The sequence below is a fragment of the Pezoporus occidentalis genome, unplaced genomic scaffold (assembly GCF_034315485.1).
Source record: "Pezoporus occidentalis ecotype Australia unplaced genomic scaffold, CSIRO_AGI_Poc_V1 ctg2, whole genome shotgun sequence".
Taxonomy (NCBI): Eukaryota; Metazoa; Chordata; class Aves; order Psittaciformes; family Psittacidae; genus Pezoporus; species Pezoporus occidentalis.
In genome coordinates this window covers 2734914-2757466 of record NW_026913855.1, presented here as the reverse complement: position 1 = coordinate 2757466, position 22553 = coordinate 2734914, and the positions used below count along the sequence as shown (strand labels likewise).

At 37.9% G+C, this 22553-nt stretch overlaps 1 protein-coding gene across 4 annotated transcripts in view; it reads left to right on the top strand.

Annotated features, from left to right (window-relative positions):
• LOC134163125 (cadherin-12) overlaps positions 1 to 22553 on the top strand; it is a 550087-nt gene that overhangs the window by 495141 nt on the left and 32393 nt on the right. For all 4 annotated transcript variants that reach the window (XM_062617684.1, XM_062617681.1, XM_062617682.1 and 1 more), the window contains exons 7-8: positions 7052 to 7239; positions 16721 to 16974. In XM_062617684.1, coding sequence (XP_062473668.1) covers positions 7052 to 7239; positions 16721 to 16974 — 442 coding nt within the window. The remainder of the gene's footprint in view (positions 1 to 7051; positions 7240 to 16720; positions 16975 to 22553) is intronic.

Sequence of the window (22553 nt, the reverse complement as noted above, 5' to 3'; positions counted from 1 at the left end):
GATGACACTAAGCTGGGAGGAGTGGCTGACACGCCAGAAGGCTGTGCTGCCATCCAGCGAGACCTGGACAGGCTGGAGAGTTGGGCAGGGAATAACTGGATGAAATATAACAAGGGAAAGTGTAGAGTCCTGCATCTGGGCAGGAACAACCCCAGGTTCCAGTATAGGTTGGGGAACGACCTGCTAGAGAGCAGTGTAGGGGAGAGGGACCTGGGGGTCCTAGTGGACGACAGGATGACCATGAGCCAACACTGTGCCCTTGTGGCTAAGAAGGCCAATGGCATCCTGGGATGTATTAGAAGGGCGGTGGTTAGTAGGTCGAGAGAGGTCCTCCTTCCCCTCTACTCTGCCCTGGTGAGACCCCATCTGGAATATTGTGTCCAGTTCTGGGCCCCTCAGTTCAAGAAGGACAGGGAGCTGCTGGAGAGAGTCCAGCGCAGGGCAACCAAGATGATTAAGGGAGTGGAGCATCTCCCTTATGAGGAAAGACTGAGGGAGCTGGGTCTTTATAGTTTAGAGAAGAGGAGACTGAGGGGTGACCTTATAAGCGTCTATAAATATATAAAGGGGGAGTGTCACGAGGATGGAGCCAGGCTCTACTCAGTGGCAAACAATGATAGGACAAGGGGTAATGGGTGCAAACTGGAACACAAGAGGTTCCACTTAAACTTGAGAAGGAACTTCTTCTCAGTGAGGGTGACGGAACACTGGAACAGGCTGCCCAGGGAGGTTGTGGAGTCTCCTTCCCTGGAGACATTCAAAGCCCGCCTGGACACATTCCTGTGTAACGTTATCTAGGTGTTCCTGCTCTGGCAGGGGGATTGGACTAGATGATCTTTTGAGGTCCCTTCCAATCTCCAGCATACTGTGATACTGTGATACAACTTAAAATGATTTTTCTTATGATTTTGTGCTACTTCTTTTGTTTGGTAATAGTTTCTTAATCAGTAGACTGGATATTAACAGACAAGTTCTTTATTGTTCATGATGCATAATGAATCTGATTGTCTAGAACTGGTTTTCCACATAAGCTGTTAGAGGTCCCGGAAGCATATTGTCTAAGACAAGAACACATTGACAAAGTCAGACTTTTTACAGATGAGCATTTAGCCACCATTTTTCTATATAGCAACACCAATGGAAGGGGAAGTAATAATGGTGGGATCTTTCTTATACAGTAATAACAAGATAATTAGAGTAGTTACTCAGGAAATTGTTGTTGTGGTTTAAGCCCAGCCAGTAACTTGGCACCATGCAGCTGCTTGCTCACCCCTGTTTTCCTTCTTCCTCCCCCCTCCCTTCCCTGGGCAAGCTGGAGAGTAGAATCAAAAGAATGTAAAATCTGTGGGTTGAGGTAAGAACAGTTTAATAACTAATGTACAATATGCTACTACTGCTAATAATAATAATTACAATAATGATAAGGAGAAATAACAAGGGAAAAAAATAAAATTAAAAGAGGAAAGGAAAAACAATAAACACAAGTAATACGTGATACAATTGCTCACCACCCACCAACCAATATCTAGCCTGACCCAAGCAGTGATCAGTCCCTTACAGGTAACTCCCCCCAGTTTATATACTGGGCATGACGTGCCGTGGTATGGAATACCCCTATGGCTAGTTTCAGTTTGGGTATCCTCTTCTCTGCTTCCTCCTGGCTTTGTGCCCCTCCTCACTGGCAGAGCTTGAGACTGAAAAGTCCTTGATCAAGGTAAGCACTACTTAGCAACAACTAAAACGTTGTGCCATCAACATGATTCTCAGACTAAAGCCAAAACACAGCACTGTGCCAGCTACTAGGATAAAAAGTAACTCTAACCCTTCATTATAAACTTGATGAAGTTCTAGAAATGAACATTTTCTTCCCCTCCTAGTAAAACTGTGCCACCATACAAAAGAAATTTAAGATTCTTTGAAGAAGTTTAAGTAGTATCGTTGCCTAGGTATTAGGACACACACATCTGTGTATCTGTGGCTCTAAACGATCGTCACTAGGATAACTTCTACACTGTGTTGTTAAAGAGAATACTCTTTATTGTCTTTGCTACACCCAGAATTCTTTGGCAACAGAAGCTGTGGGTCCAAATACCTTCAGATGAGAAAATAAGATGGCATTTCCCATCTCCTGAACCCTTGTTCCAACAAGGTGGATTATAATCTGTGGAATTAGTCGCTGACATGCAATGAGGGGGTTTATTTTGAGAAAGCATTCTGACAATGGCTTATCAGTGGAAAAAAACCCAGCAACTGCTTAAACTGATTTTCAGTATACAAAAATTGTACAAGGTATGATGAACTTTTTTTTAACCCTTTAGGGAAGGAAGAAAGAGGATGGCCTTGAAAATTCAGTCTTCTAGCTGACCTGAGGGGCTGACAGAGTTCTGTCCCTGCAGCTGCCAGCTCTGGGGAAGCACCATCACATGAATGACCCTAAACTTGGGCAAGATCAAACTCAAAAGTGGTTTTGCTTCTTCTTATTTTTCGTTAAAGAACTGGGGACCCTTGGACATCTGGGATCTTTGCAGTCTGGGGAGATGTAGATCTTCCTAGGTGTGGACTTTGGGATCCACAGCAAAGAAACAGGATTTTTTCAAGAATAGCTATGCTTTATCTGATGGGGCCATAAACCCTAACTCAGAGCAATGAGTCTGAGGATGGGAGATGTTTTACCAGCCTATGCCAGGTCATGCGTGACCTGCATCAGAAAACATGGTGACAAGGCCTGGCCTTTCTCTTTACGGCACAAGGTCTCAGCCCCCTGCAGGGCAGAGTTGCAGCTGGGAGAGGCACAAATATATATTGCTGCTGTGCTAAATCTCCCCAGTTTTAGGAGCATGTACCTCAGATGTCACTAATTATTAGGCTGATTAGCTGTAGCTGATCAAACAGGTTTAGTATACTAAGTATCTGCTTGTATTTATGTTATCCTTTCTTTTGCCTATAAACTTGCTGTTAAAACACCAGCAAGTACATGTGAAGTGTTGTCTTTAGATTCTTCCTAAACGGACAGAAATCAGTGCCCTTATAACCTGGCCAGCATAAAAGCTGAAATGCCTTGGTGATTTAAGATAACAAGAATATAATCATATACATACATCTTTTTTTTTTTTCCTTCTTGAGAAAAAATTAAAGATTTAGATCAAAAAGAAATAAATTATTTCAGTGTGGTTGCTTATACAATTCATGCTATCACTATTAACTGCAATGCAAGACTTTGGCAGCTGCCAAGGACAACTGAAAAAAATATAGACAAAAAGCAGGAGAGCATAATCTTGCATACACATAGTGCTTGTATAGTGACAGATTAGAAAAAAGCTCAAATAGCATTTACAGCTATTTTGTTGAAGGCCATTATGCATTTAGCTTGAGTCCTTAGATGCTAACCTGTGCTGTTTCTTAATACTTGTTTTGCTGATGAGATGTAATGATGATTTTAATTTCTTCTTATCAGAATTGAAAACCTTTTTGGTAAAAGATGAAATACTCATGAACTGAAGGTGTAGAGAAATAAAATAAAAAAAAAAACAAAAACCAAACAGCTCTTTAAGTAAAACCCCAGAACAGCTTTTGAGCCTCAAAAACTGAAACTAATCTAATCATGTCAAAAAAATTGTAAATGTGTGCTGGATTTCAGTCAATATGACTGATTACCCTATTACCTGTCACTTACTGAGCTCTGATTTTTTTTCCTGCTATGTGCTTTGGAACCATCTTTGTCTCAGAAACTCAGAAGAAGTATGTTAGCTCACCTCCAGTTCAGTTTCCTGAATGCTTATTACTCAGCTTTTGGGGCTGAGTAAAATGTCCTATCAGTCATTCAGCCTAAAAGCTTCAAGAGCACCATCACTCATTTATTTTTTTCATCCTCATCGAAGCTGCTGAACCTGAAATTCCAAGGAACTTTCACATTTTGAGTCACTTAGAAACTATGCAGGTGTTATAAGGGGATGCCAGAATGCTTATGAAAAGCTACATAACCACTGTAGCTTAGCTTTCTCTAGTTTTGGATTTTGGGTTTGATTTTAAGTGTAATTTAAGTGTGAAGTGTTGTGTAAGTTAAGCGTATCAACTGGCACATAACTTTTGGCCTTAAAAAGAACTTCTTGCCCCCCCCCCCCCCCCCCCTTAAAATTCCATTTACAACAGAGTGAAAAATCTTGTCCAGACAATATTCATTGCTACTGGTTTTCCTATATGTGAAAATAATCTGACTTGCATGCAATATACATGAGTAAAATCAACAAAAAGGTTACTAGTTTCAGCGTCCAGTTTTGTAATGCAGTCTGAGGGAAGAAAGGGCTTGCTCCTTTGGTACATCCAACGTAACTCATCTCTTACAAAAGCCAGGAGCAAACTTAGAAAACACATTTAAAAGAGGATAATGGAAGTGGAAGAAAATATTTTTGTAGGCAGAGAAGTCCCATGTGACAGTCTACAGAATTTGACAGAATTGTTTGAGCAGCGTAACCAGCTGCTGTTTAAGTTTGTCTGAGCTACTTGTTCTATCTTCCCTAGAAGCTGCAGAGAGCAAGGTTTTCAGGACCTTTGGGAGTAAAAGGCAATTGCTCAGGCCTGTTTCGGTATACTTCTACAGCAAATGGAGGTAATAGTGTATACAGGCAAAATGGACAGTAAAAACTGAATAATGTTAAACTGTCACAGCAAGAAATAATGTCTTCTAGAAACAGAAATATAAAAATGTACAAAACTATCTTTTTGTTGCACTTCATGCGCAGCATGTATTGATCATTTCAAATGTCCTCTGTACAAGGATTATATCCTTGGTAAAAAAAAAGGTGGTTTTCATGCCATACATTATATTCTCTTGAAGTTTTCCCCTGAGCTGGCAACAATATACATTATTTGTTTTTATTTATTTTATTCTGAAAGTATATTGTCACATGAGCACCATTAACAGCTTCAATATGCTCTGAAAATAATATTACAGGAGGATGATGGCAGTGTAATTACATACTACATCTTCAGAGATCTGATTCTGGCAGAGTTGAAGATTACTTCAGAGTTTCAAATTAATCTGAATGACCCCATCTTTATTGCTGTTGAATTTCTGGAAATGATGAAATACCAAGTCATTGAAATAACTGATAAAAGCCTAAACAATCTGAAATGAGTAATGTAGTGTTTCTTTGATTCCATCTAAGTCCCATACGCTTTACAGCAAGGTACAGTGTTTTACAGAGAAATGTTTTTTTTAATGAGTTCGAGTGCTCTTCAGTTCACTAAGAATAGATCAACTAGCCAAAGAAGTAAAACTCCATTGTCATATGCTTTTACGTTTTACGTTCACTAAAACTGTGGCTGTAAAGAGCAAACACTGCAGCAATGATTTCTGTCATCCAATGTAAGAGTCTGTAAAAGCCCTGGGTATCAGGGCTTAAACTATGTTGTGGAGAGAAGGCAAGCTTTGCCTTCAGGTACAATTTGCATGCTGACAAGAGGGAGAAAGCAGACAAAACAGATTTTTTTCAGAGGCAATCAGACAATTATACAGTCCAAACTGCTAGCTCACTAAAGGGTAGGTTTGCTCCTAATCCAGCAGTGCTAATGTCATTTTTTCCCTCACCTGAATATATTGCAAAGCTGAAAAAGCTGACACAGCATGCATTGTGAGGAGATAACGGCAGGCAACAGTGTCTGCTGTTTAATTCAAAGGGCTGGATGTGAAAGTCATCTATCCTGCTGTTACACAATACACAACTTCTCAGAGCCTCATTTTGTGAAAAGGGACTGAACTGCTACCAGGCAGAAATCTCAGAGAAATCCCGCTGATACACCTTCCACTAGTCACAGGTGCCTCTCCTCTGTACTAGTGGAAAAGAAGTGTATATGTCCTCCTATGTGTTCGCATGTAGAGGAACAGAAAAGGCCATTGCCAATGTTTTCCTGCACCAAAGGGGCTGTTGTATGAGAGCTGTTGGAGAATATCCCAGGAAAATGAAATCACAGAGGAAGCAAATGCTATCTGAAGGGCAGGATGAAGCAAATCAAACATCCTGGGTCCACTGAAATCAGTTGCAAAAGCTGGTGATTTTGACAGCAAAGGCTGCTGCATGAACTAAGGTGAACACTACCTGCTCACTGCAAATACTTTTCATGATGGTGTTCATTATCAAGGTAACAATTCCAGCAAGAGGTGCAGCTAAACAGGAAAGGCTGGCACTTCAGTAGCGGTGTATTAAGTCAGGGCACAGTATAAACTAAGCCCTATTGCTACTGATGTCGTTAAAGTGAAGGCTTACTCAAAGTACTTTGTACCTTTTCTTCCAGCTATTTCAACTATTATACCTTGATTTTTTTTGACATAGCTGTTTCCCTGAATGAAATCAGTTTTTCCTCACATATGAGTAGTAAGGTTTATTTTAAAAGTGTGTATTTTTTGTGTTTGGTTGGGGTATTTTTTAACTTCTATTACCACTAAAGGTAAATAAGCTGAAAATGAAACTCTGAAGAGCTAGAAATTTATGGTTAGCACTGAAATTTTAGTAGGAGCACCCTCTGGTGGCTAATGTATAAACAGTACTCTTTATCTTCCCCCACAAGGAGTTGTACATCTAATTATAATACTGAGTATTACAGAAAGGGGTGGAAACCCTTTTTTCATTGTATTTTGCCTTTTAACTACTTTGAAATGCATAGATATATTTTCCTCAAACAAAATAAAAAAATCAGATACTAAAAATTGTTAAACATAGGAGGAAAATGCTTATAAACATGTACTGTCTACAAGTAGAATTTAATTCAAAAGAATTAACCATATGGGTAAAATTAAAAATAGAAATACAGATGTCTGTTTCAAGAGATAGAGATGATAAGGCCCTTGCAGTTGCACTGGACCAAATTTAGAAACCAGGGAAAATCCTTGGGTAAAACATACATATCTTTTTCTAATCATTTGTTGGTTTGATCTCATAATTTTAATTGGACTAATTACATCTGTTTCTTTTGCCCAGGCTCCATGGTTTTAATCAGACATACTATGTTAATTATTAAGAAATCCCAAGAATGACTGTCTACCACTTTGCCATAGGTATCTTCCATTTAAAAGTGCCTGAGTCCTCTCATGTTGGTTCTGCTATTGGAAGGATCAGAGCTGTGGACCCTGATTTTGGGCAAAATGCAGAAATTGAGTATAACATAGTTCCAGGAGACGGAGGGAACTTGTTTGACATCACAACAGATGAGACCACCCAGGAAGGAGTTATCAAACTGAAAAAGGTATGTGGCAATGATGGAGTGTTTGTACCCAAGGAAGAAAATAAGTAAGAGAATTAAATGTTGTGCAATTAAACCTCATAATTAACACACAGTTGTTTTTATCTTTATTAGAATCTAAGGCTGTGATCTTAGTCTTAAAAGCAATTGTAGTTTAGTGATTCATTTCATATACTATCAGGTATGACTTTTCATAAATAATGTCAGTTATATCAGCAGAGAAGTAATTCTTATCTCTGTTAAGAAAGTGTAATTTCTCTTTCATGGGAAGTTTTCCACCTAAAACCACATGAAAAAATGCACAGATCAGAGCATAGAATGAAAGAGCTATATTTTATGTTTGAGATAATCTATTGCATTTTCACTTATAAGAATTTTATTTTGAAAAAAAAAATGTTTTATTTTAATAATGAAGCTGTTGTATAGTACTGTGGAGAAAAGAGTTTTTACTTAGGGTAGAGGAGTTCCAAATGATTGCAAATCAACATGTCCTACTTCCAGTTTCCTGATGATAGTGTTTCAAAGAGCTGATTATCAGATACTCATGCAAGGGAGCACACTGCAACTCAGCTGTTGATGTTTCTTTATTTTACGAGAATAAGTTCAAGGTTACTGAATTTATGAACTTTGAAGATGGAAAGGATAAGTGTTATTTGGAATTTAGTGATTAAAGCACTCAGTAGGAGAGATAGATACAAAATAGAGGCTGTCACATTTTAACTAATGGCTCTTTTATGAGGCCAGGCATGCACATGTACACCAATGATCAACTTTTTAATTAGAAAGAGGTTTGAGCCACCAACTCATTTTGAAAGGCCAGCTTATGTTTCATAGACAGCTCATTCTTGGAGGTGTAATTTTTGTAAAATAAACACATCTAGGAGATGAACACTTTGCAAGGGTCAAGGGAGGAAAGTGCTGTGTATTAAGACAAGCTTTAGGAATAGAAAAGCTGTATTTTCAATAAAATTTAGGATTTAGGTACTTAAATTTCCTCCGGCTCTAGCCATGGGTGTATATTTGCATTATATTCATTCTAACAATGAAATTCCTGGTTTCAGCCTCTTGACCTGGGAAACAGTAAATTATCCATGAGTGTATTAAAGGACCAGATGATATCAAGCCACTCACTCTTCTGCTAGTTTTAATGACATATGATGTAATTGATAATACCCACAGGAAGTAGTTTGATGAGACACAAACTCTTTGCACTTTTCACACACATCCCCTCTTTTCTGACTAAAAGTTTGAATGCAGTGTTTCCTCCTTATGTGAATTTGTAAATTTTCTTCATTTTTAAAAATTATTCTGATCACTTTTTTCCTTTTATGCAGATGACTCAAAAAGAGCACCACCTGGAACTGTCAGGCTGAGTTGCTGCATGCCTTTCTGTATGCACTGCCAGTCAGAAATGACAATGGGTGGGAACCATTGAAAAAAATAATGTTTGAGCATTGAGAATAGGTTTTGGTAGGATTCAGTTCTCCCTCAGTTAGTCCTAAGCCTCGGATGTGCTGCTTGTTTTTATACACAGCAGTGGAACTTTTCCATACTTGTGGTTAAGTGTATATATGTTAGACTGCATGGACAAAACTTTCAAATTGGCAATTCAAAGAGCATGCATGTAAAATTTGTTACTGGTAAAGAGGATTCACATATGAATCTACTTGATACAATTATCTTGGGATCAGCACAAAATGCCTGGCCACTTTTGAGACTGCTGTATGGGGAATTATATAACAGCTAATTCAACCACTAATTAAATAAAAAACAAACCACACAACTAATTCTATATCCAAATACTTTAGAGTTGGTCCCTGTATTTTGCTGCATTCAGATAGGGCATATCTGAAAGTTTAGGACATTTTAACAGCAGCAGAACATCACTTAATGCTGCCTAATGTAAATGATAGATCTCTGTCACTGAACAGAAGGGGAAAAAATATAATCCTAATCCCTTTTTAATCTTCTTCTTCATAGGGGCCTTTGACAGGCTGTGAAGGTCAGGGAATACTAGCATTGTTCTATGCAGGATTGTGGAAAGAAGATTAAACCCAACATGCAGGTCCTTCAGAAAAGAGTGCCTTTATACAGACCATACATCTTGCACTTCACAAAACTTTTCTGAGGGAAAAGGTCCCATTCATAAGCTTTATATAAACCAAGTGTTTTAAGGCATTTTGGAATGACCCAGAATCCTTCCATTCAAGTTCCTTGCTGGATCCTAGGTTAAACAAGAGCAGTCTGGATTCTTAGTGATATTGTCAACACAGTTTTCATATCCTTTATGCCTATGATAATATAAATGTGTTTTCATGGGTTGCAGTTTTCAGATTCCAGAAATGCTGCACATTCACAACTCTGTAGACACCTATTAATGCATGCTAGCCATACTGTACAAGCCTGCAACAGCACCATTCATTTGCCTGCAGAGTAGCAATTTTACATTGCATGGTGTTCAAATCACTGACGTTACATTATGGGATTATACAAATATTAAGGTTAGGTATGCATTAAAGTCCTTCTTTAAATCAAAGCTGGTAAATGAATAGGACCAACACTTTCAATTATGAATTATAAATAATTAATAGTCAAAGCCACTAATAAAAAGTGCCATGTGCTTTAAAAATCGGTTTGCTCTTTTTCTGTATCATAGGATATTCTGATGCCATAAGTGCTGCAGTAATTAAGTGCTGAGACATGTCAAAGCCATGCTTTTATTTTTCCTGGAAAATTTCTTGCAGCTAGAAACAGTCGGTCACTGCACAGATGGTTTTTTTTTTGTTCAGTTGTTATGAAAAAAAAAAGGAAGATTTTTCTTTATCCAAATTAAGAAAAATGAAACCTTCTTGCATAATATCTTTTTCTGGTAAAAAATACATTTGATGATAAAAAATTGCACAAGCCAAATTGTTTTTTTTTTTTAGCATACTAAGTGCATTGGTGGAAGTAAAAGGCCATTCTCTGCTTCTCAGACACCAAATGGGCATAAACAGCTACAGCCGGACAAGGTGCACATCTTAAATGATCTGGTTTGGGTACTAGTTTATGTTCATGCTACCATCCAATATAAACTTGATTACTACTTCTTTTGTGGTATTTACATATATTAACAATTAAATAGCTTTTCTTATATTCTACTAAAGAGAGGATCCAAACGCCATTTAGCCCCACTATGTGGTTAGTAGTGTAATAGCTTCCTCTCTCACAAAGAGGGGAAACTAATAAAAAGAGGGGGAAATGTCTGACTTCAGGATAATGCTGGATTCAGTTTTCCATAAGAGTAAGAAATACTACTATATTAGGAAAGGAATGACCATTATTTTCCCCTGTCCAGTGCTATTTAATACAGTGTTTATTGGTGTTTATAATTATGTAGTATCTGTCATCCTACCTGAATGCTTCAGGAAACTTGAGTGTAAACTACTGGAAGCAGGGTGAGAGAAAGTACCATCTCCTTTGTACCAGAGTTTAATTGCCTCTCATAGAGCACATAGTAGTGCTTCCAGGTACAAGAGGAAAGTGTGTCAGTTCCAGGCAAGCTTGTGATTTTTTTGAAACTTGATTGAAACTGAATCTTTAATGACCACACCCAACAGAAAAAGAAAACAAAAGGATCTGAGCTTCCCCGAATAGCTGGCACAAAATTTGTTAAACTAAGAATGAGTTTATAGGATAATCCTATTTTATGCAGAAGCCTTTTAATTGGTTTAGCATGAACTAATCCAGAAATTGAGCAGGGTTGAAACATTAAGTCTGGATCAGAGATTACTTTACAAATTTGTGCAAAGTGCCATTAAAACCCAGGAAAAAAGCCCTGTTTCTATGGTGCACCTGTTATGATCCTATACTGCTGCACTATACTGTGTGAGCTGCTCCATGTGTGTCAGTGGAAATGCCGGGAATAATTGCACTGGAATGGGTTGCCCAGGGAAGTTGTGAATGCTCCATCCCTGGTGGTGTTCAAGGCCAGGTTGGACGGAGCCCTGGGTGATATGGTTTAGTGGGACGTGTCCCTGCCCATGGCAGGGAGGTTGGAACTAGATGATCTTAGGGTCCTTTCCAACCCTAGCTATTCTATGATTCTCTGATTCTATGATCTTGGTTTTTGGTACACATGTCACACAGGTGACAAAGCTGTATCCACCAAATTACAGGATGTCATGGAGGACACTGCATGATGAGAAACAATAACTTTAGTGATGATATAATAACAGAAACTGGGGGAATGATGAACAGATCCAGTAGCTGCAGGGAGGTATTTTCTTATAACTTCAGGGGACACTTTTAAAAAGCTTTTCATTGGAGTCAGCATGTAGGAGTTTGATTACAGACTAAACTGAGGTGTCTTGCTCATGCCTGCTATATGTGTAGCTCACTGCTATAATGTAAGAGCAGTCTGACAGCATCTGCACACCACAACAGTGAGCATAAGGCAGATTCATGACTCTGCCTTATCCAGAATTGCATTATGGCTACTACTTGCTTTATTAGCAAGGCTGAACAGGCTGCTCACCCCACCACTTCTTTCTGCAGAGGTAGGGAATACCCTCTGCAGGTGTGTGCACAGGCACTGTCTGCATATAATCATAACTAACTCAGGAGTTTGTGTAAGTGGGAATTGTGGTCTTACATTTTGAGGAAGAAGAGCAAGCTATATGAGGCCTTTCAGCACAGGCATCAAGTAGTGACCTGGGTGCAGGTGCAATCCTAAAGGCCGCCATGGTAGCCACAGAGGAGAATGACAGGAAGAGTGAAGAAGAGGATATCTTTCGTCTCTACAGTTTCAGATACAGCTGTTGGGTTTGTTTTTTCCTGGAACAGTGAAAGGTACCTGCAGAAAGAGGTGAGATGCTTGAGAGTATGAATCCTGACATTGGTCAGCTTCTTCTCTCTTCCGGATACAGAACATAAGTATATTTTGCCTACTTCCCATCAAGTCTTGAAACACTCACCAGATTTGGTCAAATTACAGAACTTGGTGTAGACTTGGCCTATAAATTTTGGTTTTTACTGTCCATTCTCACCTTTAGCTAATGAATGCTCCTGGTTGGTTTGGAGCTTGTTTTAATAAATCAGCCTGCTCTACAATGCCAATTATTTCCTTGTGCTATTTAAAATCCAGTGCAGAAGTGTATTTACTGAAACGTCATGCACAGCAAACAGTCTTATGGCAATATTTCACAAAATATACAATCACTCAACTCATCTTCAAGGGGAAACTCTTGCCAGGTTTTGAGACAGGCATGTATGATGCAGAGTTGACCTACAACAGCACAGCACTAATGTGAAGACAAGATAAGACAAGATTAAGTTAATATGTGCTTCATCTCAACCTAGTGCTACTATCCATAACTATCCTTATGCAGTGGGGCTTACAATCTCATTCCCAAATACGGCTTTTCCATCATTGTAGGTGTGGATCCTGAAAACCTGTATCACAAACAATACTGTTCTATCTCTTTGGTGTGGATAAATAGCAGAAACTTCTGGAGTTTCTTGTTCTAACTGTTTGTGAAGCAGAACAAACTGACAGGATGGATGAATTCGTTGTATCTTTCAGCCCATTTTTTTTCCCCAGTTCTTTATTTGTCTCTCTTCTGCCCTGCTTTACACTTTACATCTATCTATCTATCTATCTATCTATCTATCTATCTATCTATCTATCTATCTATCTATCTATCCATCCATCCATCCATCCATCTGATATCTCATTTAGATAATCTATATAATAACATTTCTTAGCTTCTATCTTAAATATGGGAAACAGTAATATTTCAAAATACAATTATATCTAACAGAGAGCTGTTTATGTGCTTTCCTAGTCATAAATATGTCTATTCATGATACTTTCAGAGTTGCAAGATAAAGTGATTTGTTATTATGTGTTATTCGATTTTGGGATTTGTAGAATGCCTTTGCTGCACATGGCTGTACATATGCTGATGGTGCTTTACTGTGCAACTATATAGAGCAGCTTGTAACCGTAACACAGGGAAAGCCAGACAAGAACCAGTAAGGGAGCAAAATACATCTATTCTGTCACTAGTACTTAGAATATCAATTAGAAATACTCCTCTAATTGTTGAATAGTTCACAGTTAATAAGGATTGCCTTAATATTAGCAAAAATGCTGTTTACATGGAAAAACTTGTAGCTTTTGTAAACTAAAAAAAACAACTTTATTCAAACTTAGTTTTATGAATATTATTATTTTTATAGAAGGAATAAATATTTATTTCCATTGTTTATTTATTTTAAAAAGACATTCCATTAAAAATCTGATTAAATGAAACAGGTTTCAATATTTTTTTTCTGTAAAATCCAAACATTCTGCTATCTTACCAGCACTCCAAATTTTAAATGAAATTATGACTGAGCACTGTCAGACATGCATTATGTAACAGCAAAATATGTCTTAGAAGAAAAAAAAAGCAGCTAAAAAAATTGTATGGATCACTCATTTCCTTCACAGAGTTTAGTGGTGTCTGCTAAAAAAAGACATACAAAGAAATGCTATTTTAACCTCTTGAAAACTAAAAATCAAAAAAGTTTTGCCTAAGAGCTAGGCATACTTTCAGTTCTTCTGTTTTCAGGGATATCAGAAAAATGCCAAAATTTAGCACTATCGATAGCTATTCGTATGGCTCAACAGTTTAAAACTGCAAAGACCAGAACTAGTTAGAATATTGTAGCATGGGCTGACCATAAACACAATACATCAAAACCATACCCTTTTGCTTCATTATATATGTTGTACAAAATATTTTTTTTTTTAAATTAAGTCCTAGGTTTACTGCTTGCAACATTTCCCATCTTTCCACAGACCTTTCAGTTGTAGTTTAGCCTCTCATATGCTGTAAGGCTAAATGCTGCTATTTTCATAGAATCGTAGAATCACATAAGCAGCTAGGTTGGAAAAGACCTTTAAGATCATTAATTCTAACCATTTTGTGGGAGTCTGTCTCTGATTTCTTTCTCTGATGATGGCTCAGCACTTTCTGCATGTCTCTTCAAATGCTAAGTGCCATCTGTGCTTTGCACTGTCCACACATTGTTTAACCTCTAACTATATTTCTTATCGGACCCATAGGAAGACAAAGAACTGGTTTCTCTGATGTTACAGTGGAAAAATTATTTCCTTCCTTGAAGTCAAACTGTCTTTTCAAAAATATGCCATAGTGTTGCCCATAATGCTGGGCGGGGGTGTGTGTGTGTGTGTGTGTGTGTGTGAAGTGATGCAGCCACTTAATCCATCTTCTGGGTAGCTGTGCAGTAAATATGCTAGCCTGAACACACCAATACACAAAATTGATTGAAGTTTTATGCCTTGCTGTCCATCTCCAAACAAGCACTCTGTTCCCCTTGTATCCTGAAAGTTGCGACTGGGCACTGGCCAAGGACTGTGATCTGGTACTCCTGCCTTGGAAAGTAACTCAGTGAAAAACAGCCTTCAAGGAATGCATGGATTGTGGCTCTTCCCTTTAGTACATCTATCTGCAAATATACTTCTGTAGCACAGGAGCCAATGTGAACAGTTTAAATACAATTTTGGGGTATGAAAGATACATACAAGTCATCAGAATAGCTACCTAATTGAGAGCTTAGATTTCTTGCTTTCTCTGTATTAACCATTTATGTCTAGCTTAGCCCCTCATACTTACATTTTTTTCCACTCCAGACTGGTTCTTCAAACTCTAGGTTTTTTCCCGTTACTATAAGTCTTGAAAATATATTAACAATTTATATAATTAGCTGGAGAAGAGTTTGTGGCATGGTTTGTATGTTGGGTTGTGTTTGTTTGTTTGTCTGAGGAAGATGCTTTTGGCAAAGTATAACAGTGAACATGAGGAGTATAGAAACTGAAGACAGCATGTCAACAATTTGGATACCAAAGCATTATGTCCATCTGTAGTGATGCCAACAGCTTAGAGTTTAACCACTGGGCCATAAGTTCTTCCACATTTAATTTTGTCTGTTTCTTCTCATCATTAGTTTTTAATTCTTTCTGTCAGTCCAGCTGTGAAGGTGCAAGTCATACTGATTTTTACTGGGAATTTTGTCTGTAGGAGGGTGTTTGTACGTGGTAGTGGATTGGTTAGAATCACTTGACTTTCAAGCTTTTTTGTTTTAATGGCATATAGATTTAGGTGGCTAATTTTAAATTCCTAGCTCAAAAAAGACTGACCATCTAGTCTGTTAAAATTATAAAGACTTTCATAAGGATTTAAAATCATTATGCTATCTGTTCAGCTAATGTAAGTCAAGGAAACTTGATTGATTTTAATGGAGTTACTTTAGTTTATGCCAGGTAGTCATCTGGCCAATTATGTCCTGTTGTGATAAGGACAGAAAATGGCAGAATTCAAATCTATCCTGGCTGTGACAAGGGACTGGAAAGACTGTGGTAATGATGGCTGGGGGGGGAAGTCAGATGCTGAAATATCCTTGCTCATACACTTGTGATCCTGCTCTTTTTTCCAGATAGCATACCCTTTCCCGTTAGAAAATTTCCAGCTTGAGAGTTATTATAGGAAGAAACCACTAGGTGCCACTGTTATCCAAACATCAGGGAAAGACTCTCAGTAACGTTAAAAGCATGAAAGCCGACGCAGCTAAGGCCTTTAACTAAAATTAAAGCTTCAGTGTCTTTTCAACTAAATAAGACTGCATTAAGGTTTTTGATATGATTACCTTTCTAAAACCAAAGGCACTAAATTGATGTACAGTGACAGAAACCTGCAGAAAAACAATCCGATTGCAGGATGCATATAGATCAAAAACCAAGATGGGTATACAAAAGGTGCTATGCTACCTTGAAGACCTTATGAATTACACTTAGGATCACAAGGCAGGGTAAAAGTCTGCATTTTTAAAGTACATGCAGCTCCACTATATGGTGTGAATAGCAGTTCACTGATAAGGTAGACATTTTACAGGAAATACTTGTTTCAGATCAAGTTTGAAGTTCCAAGCCATACCTGAGGTTTGGCTTGACCCACTGGTATGTACCAGAGTTTTTATTCAGGCTAGTTTTCATCATTGTCATGACCTTCTAAAAGCTTTCCCTGCTAAAAAAAAATGGAAGTCTTCTATTTTGAGGAACTGGATCATCTAGAGACAGTTGATTGCCTGTGCTTGGGAGTTGTGAATGCAAATATCTGGCTAACTGGCACAACAGCTCATTCGCAAAAGATGACTCTCACTTAGTTAACTTCAGACATCTACAATGTAACTGTTTACATCTATGTCAGTCATCCTGATTCCTTTTTGATGTGGAGAAACTGTCATTTCCTGAGTATGATTCATCTAGCCTATTTCAGAAATCACCTTAGCATGAGATGAACAAGTTTAGATAATTAGGTAAGGAGTTGAAGTTTACACTGAAAGCATCTTAAGTTGTGTCAGATTAATCCTACCAAAGTGATTTTGCAATGTTTAATTTTTAGTCAAATATGATGTTTTGCTTTTATTCTTTCTACAGCCATTAGACTTTGAAACAAAAAAGGCTTATACCTTTAAAGTTGAGGCCTCCAATCTCCATCTTGACCATCGATTTCACTCAGTGGGTCCATTCAAAGATACTGCCACTGTGAAGATAAATGTATTGGACATGGATGAACCTCCAGTTTTCAGCAAGCCTATGTACACAATGGAGGTTTATGAGGATACACCTGTGGGGACCATTATAGGTGCAGTGACAGCACAAGACCTTGATGCTGGCAGCAGCTCAGTTAGGTAAGAAAGCTTTTCCTCCTTCAGTAACTCTCAGAGAACCCAAAGTGAAGCTGACAGTGAGACTTGGTGGCTCAGAGCCGAGTAAGAAGGTATAAAATGTTCCAAGTCTGTCACTGTGACAGCTAACTGATGGTCTGAAAAATACTGAAAAGAGATTCTTGTTTGGGTGGATTATCTGGAAAAATACATGAAGTTTCTTATCATACAGATCATATAAGTTACTATGCACTGACAGGACTTCAGAGATGGAGTGCTTAGACTAAGGAAGTAAAGACATTGTTTTACCTGGTGTCTGGGGCTTCCACAAAAGTGTCTTTGAAGTGCAATACTGAAAAAGGAAGTTACACATGTTATGTCTGTGTTATATCTCAATGGGTGACAGTGAGCACTGTCCCTTTCATAAGAACCACTTCCTGTCTACATACAGCAAAGAACCAATTTTTTGATAAATAAATGCTACATCTGTCTTGGTTACAGCTGTGAGGATGTGATTGCTGACCAACATCATTGTGTTCAGCTGACTTCAGCACAAGTAAACCCCTTAGTTACTGGTATAGCTTATTTTCCTGAAATAAAAGGGAGAGGGGAACTGTTATAAAAAATGTATTTCCAGTCACATTAGAAACTACAAAGTGAACCTTACCCATGTACCAATAGGGAGCTCCTGTGTGGACACAGTCTAAGATGTAGGCAATCATTACACACACTTCCAGTACCAGCTCATGTTGGACCTACCTGACTTCAGAAAGTATTTTTATCCCAGACTTTCATGAAAAATATTGTAGACATAAAGGAAGTCATCAGTCTTTAAATATTACTGTTTACCAAATGGGACCATGACAGAACACAAAAATGCAGCTACTGTCTACCAGGTGCATACACATTCATGCATTTTTGACTAGTAATTCAATTGGACTTTTTAATTCAAAATAAACATGCTAGATGATATGTTGTAATAATACTTAAAAAATTAACATATAGCAGTGACTGTTTATTTCCTGCTTTGTCAATTCACTGTTAGTTCTTGCTTAAAACTATAACTAATGTTTCATTCACTACTTGTTTTTCAATACATTCTTCATTCATTTCTAATACCAAAATATATTTGTTCATGAATTTGTGACACATTCTTTCCCTGACAAAGGATCAAAACCTTCGCTAACAAAGATTGACGTGAAAACCTTTTCCTTGGTGGCAGCCTATGAAAATAGCCCTCCTGAAGTCAATATTCTGTTGAAAACCACATTTTCTTGCAAGCAGATAGCAAGCCCTTAATCACATTGTTGAGCAGTTTTTCATATGACAGCAGAATCATTTGAATGCATAACCACTCCTCAGTGTTGTTTTTTTTTATTTTATTTCACAAATTCTCCTAGGAGACTCAAGGGCTCTGGTTACTGATCCTGTATTTGCAACTACACAAGAAAAATTGTCTCATGATGGTTTCTTCACAGACTGCACTTACTGTAGTAGTATAAGTAGTATAAGCCATTTTAAAGTGTTCATGTCTATCTTTTTTAACCATACTTTGGTGTCTAAATGACCATCTATTTATAAAATACCCTTACCGTTTTGTCTCACTGATCTACTTGCTGACCCCTTACATCAACAGTGCTCCCAGGCTCACTTCTAATAAACCAATTAATCTGGTTCCTGCCCAGGGAAACACATGAGATATGTCCCAGTATTATGAATTTCTCAGAGGGACCTGTTTCTACTCACAAGTAAGCCACACACTGAATTCAGTGGACTTGGGAGGAAGATAAGTTGCTTTAAGGACAGGGATGTGCTCCAGTAAGCCAATTGACCTACTGAGAAGATTAAGTTGGAAACCTCCCCATACAGCTCTCTCTTCCAGCTTTCTAAGATCACTTACTTGTATCACTTTATATGTTTCAGTCCTGAAATCTCTTCCTCAGCTCTTGTTTACCTGAGGATATATTTCTCTGTATTCAGCTTGATTTCCAGCTCTCTGAATTCAATTATAAGGTTCTTACTAATTTATCAGCAATCTGATGATACTTTTATTCTCTGTAAGAACCTACCTGTGTCCAAATGCTGACTAGTCCAGGCAGAAAAACAAATTATATGCAATTGTTAGCTACTAATGTATTATTGTTCGATATTTCATAAGTTTTATATACTTCAACTGGAAAAAAAAAAAAAAAAGAGTGCATGACTAGAGGTTAGGAAAGCATAAATTAGTTTGAAAGAGTTGCATGTGATTACAACTCCTTAATGTATCTTAACAAGTGATGCTTTCAGCTGTTTGTTTAAAATCTAGATTGTCTCATAGATGCAAAGAATGCTCTATCAATTTCATTATGCTTCAAAGAAGAAGTCTGAGCATCTGAGTAAATATGCCCTCCAAACAAACATAGAAAAGCAAGTAATGTTCTTTGGAGGCAACAGCCCATACAATTTGCTGGATGGCACAGTTTCTCTACAGATTCATTCGTTTTTTCTGAAATGTTTTCCTAGAGCAGTTTGGACATTAAGATGTCCATTACAACAACAATAAAATCAACAATCTGCCAAATAATAGATACTGGGATAAAATCTGCACTGTATGGAACAGCAGGCAAAACTTTTGAGAGCAAAGCAGGCTAGAACACTTCATATGAATGGAAGCATCACTACTCACAGCAACCAAATCCATGTTATCAGACAAAAACTTTAGCTCTGTTATGCTAGTCACATCAGGAAGGGGGAGATAACAGCTAAGAATGAAGACTGGATTCAGCTGGTTTTTAGAAAATATTTTTCTGGAAGCTGCTGAAAATGGTGAGGATTATCTTAATTTTCTCTTTGTCCTGTTACTGAAATCAAGCTTTTGGACATGTCAGGAATTTTAAAAGGTTTATTTTATGGAATTTATGTTAGATATATTTGTTAGAGAACTTGAAGTGAAAGGGCACAGAGAACACATTCAGTAAGAAACAGGAAACTAAGCTCAAGGAGAAAAGGGGCCGCAGGTATTCAGCACCTGCAAGGGTGACTGGCTTATAAGCTGTTTTGGAACATTACCCCAGTTCACCTAATTTTCAAACTGTGTTAAATCTGGAGTTGATGTCTCTCAGGAGTGCTATTTTGTCTATTCCCATTTTATCCATAATGCTGCAAGAAATGCTCAGCATAATGTTAAGATGAAGTCCTATGTACTTTGTGGCCATTAAACATCCCAAAGCACTTCTGAAAAGAGCAATGATCTCATGTTCTTCACAGACTTCCCTAGTTTATGATGGTTACAAGGTGTCTGTGAGGAAAAAAAAGAAAAGCCAACCAAACACCGGTATTACAATGTGTGTAATTTGTAAAAATGCAATTGGTTGTAGTAAAGATCCTTGTATTTGTGGTAAAAGGAATTTTAGGACTTCCGAAAAATCACTTTTATATGTGTACATACAGCATGAATGTTATAAACAGAGCTGTGTGTTTGAATTACGAGAAAGTGCAAATGTATGGCAAGACTGAGTTACCTGCAATATCTTCTAGAATAGTGAGCTTTATCTAACAATGTGTGTGAAGTTCAAAAACTTTGCACTGGCACCTTTGAAGTTGTAAGATTTCCTTGTAGGTGATCCTCTGGTATAAAGCATGAAAGGATTATTGTCCCTGATGTGAATCCCAGATATGACAATGAGCTTCATACTCTGTGTCACAACACTGCCCTTCAGATCTTCCCTGCTTGACTCAGAAGTTTTGCCTTATGAATCACAAGAACCACTCTAAGCAAGAAGGCTGTGCATTTTACTGTCCAAGTCCAGTGTCATGGAACAATGATATGGAAGAAATAAAAAGGTCATGTGTACTAGTCACAGGTCAATCCTGCCCTCACTATCGTGAGGACAAGACTATGTTCCTTGCATGTGCTTCTAAAGAAAAATCCTTATTTGTTTTCTGAACTAGTTCACAGTGATCCAGAAACTTTCATAGATAGGTTCTGTATTCCCAATACGTATTTATCATGTAAAAATTAAGACAATACAAATAATAGGTTTCTTTCTGAATCCTTAAACTCTTTAAGTAAAAGCACGGACAAGATTAATTAATGTTAGATATGTAACAGAAAAGTGATTGACTTTTTTTGTGCATTCACTTTATGAATCTGTTTTTTTCTTCAGAAAAAAAAAGTCCCATCTTTTGATATCAAAATATATCTTATACTTGTAAATTTACAGTCATACATAGAAGGACTGGAACATCTACTTCCACACCTCAAGACTCTTTATTTAATAGCAGATTAAGTGACAGCTATTTTTCTGTGTATGTTATCACACTGGAGGGTAACAAGATGTTTTGCCAGTTGGTTTTGCACAGATGGTGGGCCTCAGAAATGTTGGTTCCTTTTTAGCTGCTTTGGTGAGTTTTGCACAATTCTTGCTCTGTTACTTCCTATCCATTTCTTTTGCAATTTTAGCTCTACTCCATCCCTTGCCTTTTAATGAAGTCCCAGTCTCCTCAACTACTTTCAAGACTTCTGTTCCAAGTTCAAATCTATCCAGGCTAACCCATTCAAATCCCTGCACCAGTACTTCTCAGTTCCTGTTGCATATCCCTTCCTATCTCTTTCAGTCCTCCTCCTAGCTCGCTGTTTTCTTACATATCCTAAGCTCTGGTAGTTTAACACCAGTCTCCTATTTCACAGTCCACCTTTCTTTTGCACACAGCTGGTTTCTGCCTTTTTCTTCCTCAACCACATCCCATTAGCTTCATAGTGTTCAGCTCTATTGCCTTCCTTTCTTCTGATGATGACAGACATCTTTTTTGATCTCAGTGGTTTGATGTATTCTTTTCTCTTTGTTCCAGTTACTTTGATCTTTCTAGAACTATAAAAAGTGAGTTTCTATCCCAGCATTTTCCCTGAATTCCAAAGGGTACATTTGGCTGACACATCTCATCTTTCCTCACCAGCCTCCCTAGTTCCCAGTCTCATTTGGCTCAGTGACCACTCAGTTACCATATACACAATGACATCCCCATGTACCTACCTCCCAGCAATGCTGGAAATTATGTAGGGTAACAAACTCTTACTTCCTCCTTTTACTTTTCCCTGACATTCTGACTCTTCTGTTTGTTTTCTTCTCTGGCTGCTAGACTTCATCTTCATGACTTTAGGCAATTACATCCCTCCACTCTATTGTCCTCTGTCTGTAAGTTCTTCCCCTAATGATCCCATGTACTGCTCTAGGTTTGAATAAGCTGGCTTGCTTCTCAGCAACTGGGTGGTTTTAAGGAACTGAACAGAAAGGTGTGACTTCTCTTCAAACACCAGGCAGAAAAATCTTCCTCTTCTATGTATAAACTGTCTTTCAAAAAGGACTGTTTTCTTGCAGCTTAATGAATTCTTGCTCTTCAGCAGAGTCACAGCAACTGACCATATTTTTCTACCTTACCTTTATCGTGAAGCAAGATGTGTATAACAAGTTATTATGGTAATCCCCTTCATGGTAGTTTAAATTAATATTTTTCATTTCACATTTGCAATGAATTATGTGCACACAAGCAGACCAATAGCCCAGCTCAGCTGACAAGTGACTTGGTTGTATTAATTCAAGAACTGTGGTACTTTCGTTACA